General features: G+C 48.0%; 1 protein-coding gene across 1 annotated transcript in view; it reads right to left on the reverse strand.

Annotated features, from left to right (window-relative positions):
- slit1a (slit homolog 1a) overlaps positions 1 to 2,500 on the reverse strand; it is a 91,377-nt gene that overhangs the window by 23,464 nt on the left and 65,413 nt on the right. The window contains 1 exon segment of the mRNA XM_083694518.1: positions 578 to 649. Coding sequence (XP_083550644.1) covers positions 578 to 649 — 72 coding nt within the window.

A 2,500-nucleotide genomic window follows, 5' to 3' on the forward strand; every position in this document is an offset into this window, starting at 1 on the left:
CATTCCCTCCCTCCTCCGGCCCAGCCATAGTTATGCTTGGGGTCAGGTACTGGTATAGCGGAGGTTGGGATTGGACTGGACTGGACTGACTGTTGGTGGTGGTTACCACTCAGACTGGGTTGTCATTAAGAGAGGAGAGGAGAGGAGAGGAGAGGAGAGGAGAGGAGAGGAGAGGAGAGGAGAGGAGAGGAAACCATCAGCCTTCATACCAGCACACTCTTCATCCCCCATACTCCCATGTCCACCATAATTATCTGAGCCACAGTTTACAGTGTGCCCACGCAGGGAGAGAGGGACAGGGATGCACTAACCAGCCTGGGAATACCAGTGGGCAGCAGTGGAACATGAGAGCTGTTATTACTCATGTAGTCCAACAGCCAGTGTGTACTTACTTCTACACTGAAACCCTACAGCTAGTGTACTGTACTTACATACGCTCTTCAGCCCTGGGGCAAGTGTACTTGTTGTGCATATGTTCTTCAGCTCTGGGCCAAGTGTACCTACATTGGTTCTTTAGCTCTTTTGAGAGTATTCTTACATACTGTACGTTCTATAGTCCTAGAGTGAGTGTACTTACATCCTGCGGAGTTTCTTGTAGGGGGAGAAGGCTCCAGGAGGAACTGACTTGATCCCATTCTGCTCCAGTCGTCTGCAGAGAGAGAGAGAGAGAGAGGGTGTGTGAGAGAGAGAAGAGAGACAGAGGGATGAAGACAGAGAAATAGATATCAGCACAGCACAAACAGCACATAAAAACATAGTTCACTATAGCAACAACAAAACTAAGTAATCCTACATCTTCAGCATCATCATCAGCAGGGACAGACAAAGACATAACACACACACACACACACACACACACACACACACACACACACACACACACACACACACACACACACATATACTATATACACTGAGACACGCATGCACGCACACACAGAAACTCTAGAAATCTGTTTCTTAATCAGCCTCATATGGTCTGGAGAAACAAGCTGTCTCTGAACCCCATTAGTGTGTGTGTGTGTGTGTGTGTGTGTGTGTGTGTGTGTGTGTGTGTGTGTGTGTGTGTGTGTGTGTGTGTGTGTGTGTGTGTGTGTGTGTGTGTGTGCAGGACTGGTTGCTGTCTGTTACCAGCCTCAGCCCTATCCCCCACCCTCCCTTACAGCCCCAGCCTGGCCTGGTCTGGTCTGCCTGGCTGTTTATCTCCAGGTCAGTTCACAGCTTTTAAAACGGGTCTTAACAAGGCTTAGAGGAGACTGGAGAGACGCAGCTGCCTGCCACACCACGCTATTGTGTAGGAGCTGGGGCTGGAGGTCAAGACTGTGGGTTGAGGGAGTTATAGTAAGGGTGTAGAGCTGGTGTATAGCACTGGGCCAAGCACAACAGAACAGGGCAGAGCAGTGGCTGGGACTGGGACTGGGTGAAGAAACATGATCGTAGCCCCATTTCAAAACCTTGACAAACAGAGCCTAATGTATTTCTACATTAAATTAGATCAAAACGATTCAAAATGTACAACCTGGCCAGATAAGTAAGTAGAGTACAGCTGAGAGCTTTAGAATCACTCTGCATCAGAGTGGGATTAGATGGGACAGGACAAATACCAGATCGTTAACAGTGCAGGGTTCTATTACTGACAGTGGGCCGGAGTAAATTTACAACACACCACTCAGCCTCCTGCTATGTTAAACGACCCTCCACAGGGAGTAATGTGTTTAGTTTATCCTTATTGCAGGCTTGATGATTGCCCGCAGAAATTTAACTTTTGAGTTTCCATATTTTTCAATGAATAATGTGCTTCTTCAAAGCACAGGCCCACATTTATGGAGCGATATTGCTGTGCAATTGACATTCTTAGGATAGCAGTGATTCTAGACCACAGATTCCTGTGGTGGCCATGTCTTCTGTGTGTGTGCATGTGTGTGTGTGTGTGTGTGTGTGTGTGTGTGTGTGTGTGTGTGTGTGTGTGTGTGTGTGTACCTATGTGTGTATTTGTGTGTGTGTGTGTGTGTGTGTGTGTTCTGGAGAGTCTGACCCAGTCTGTTTTTATCTCTGCATGTCCCAGTGTGTCTGGTTGGATTTACAGCCATGTCACTAGGCTGTGGTCTCCTGTTCCCACTATGAGTCAGAGTGTTGGGCCAAGTGGCTTTAGCTCCTTCTCTCATCAACTGTCTGGACCCAAGAGATCCCAGGAGGTTACTCAAGCCAGTCTGGAGCAACAGTGCTGGGAGTGTGTGTGTGTGTGTGTGTGTGTGTGTGTGTGTGTGTGTGTGTGTGTGTGTGTGTGTGTGTGTGTGTGTGTGTGTGTGTGTGTGTGTGTGTGTGTGTGTGTGTGTGTGTGTGTGTGTGTGTGTGTGTGTGTGTGTGTGTGTGTCAGTGATGGACAAAATCCTTCCAGAGACAAAGTGACAGCTCTCTGTCTCTCTCTCCATTCACGATCGATGAACAGACACACAGAGGTTGTCTGTCCAGCTACTCCATCCAATCAACAGAAAGAAAA

The sequence above is a fragment of the Argentina silus genome (assembly GCF_951799395.1).
Source record: "Argentina silus genome assembly, chromosome: X".
NCBI classification, from domain to species: domain Eukaryota; kingdom Metazoa; phylum Chordata; class Actinopteri; order Argentiniformes; family Argentinidae; genus Argentina; species Argentina silus.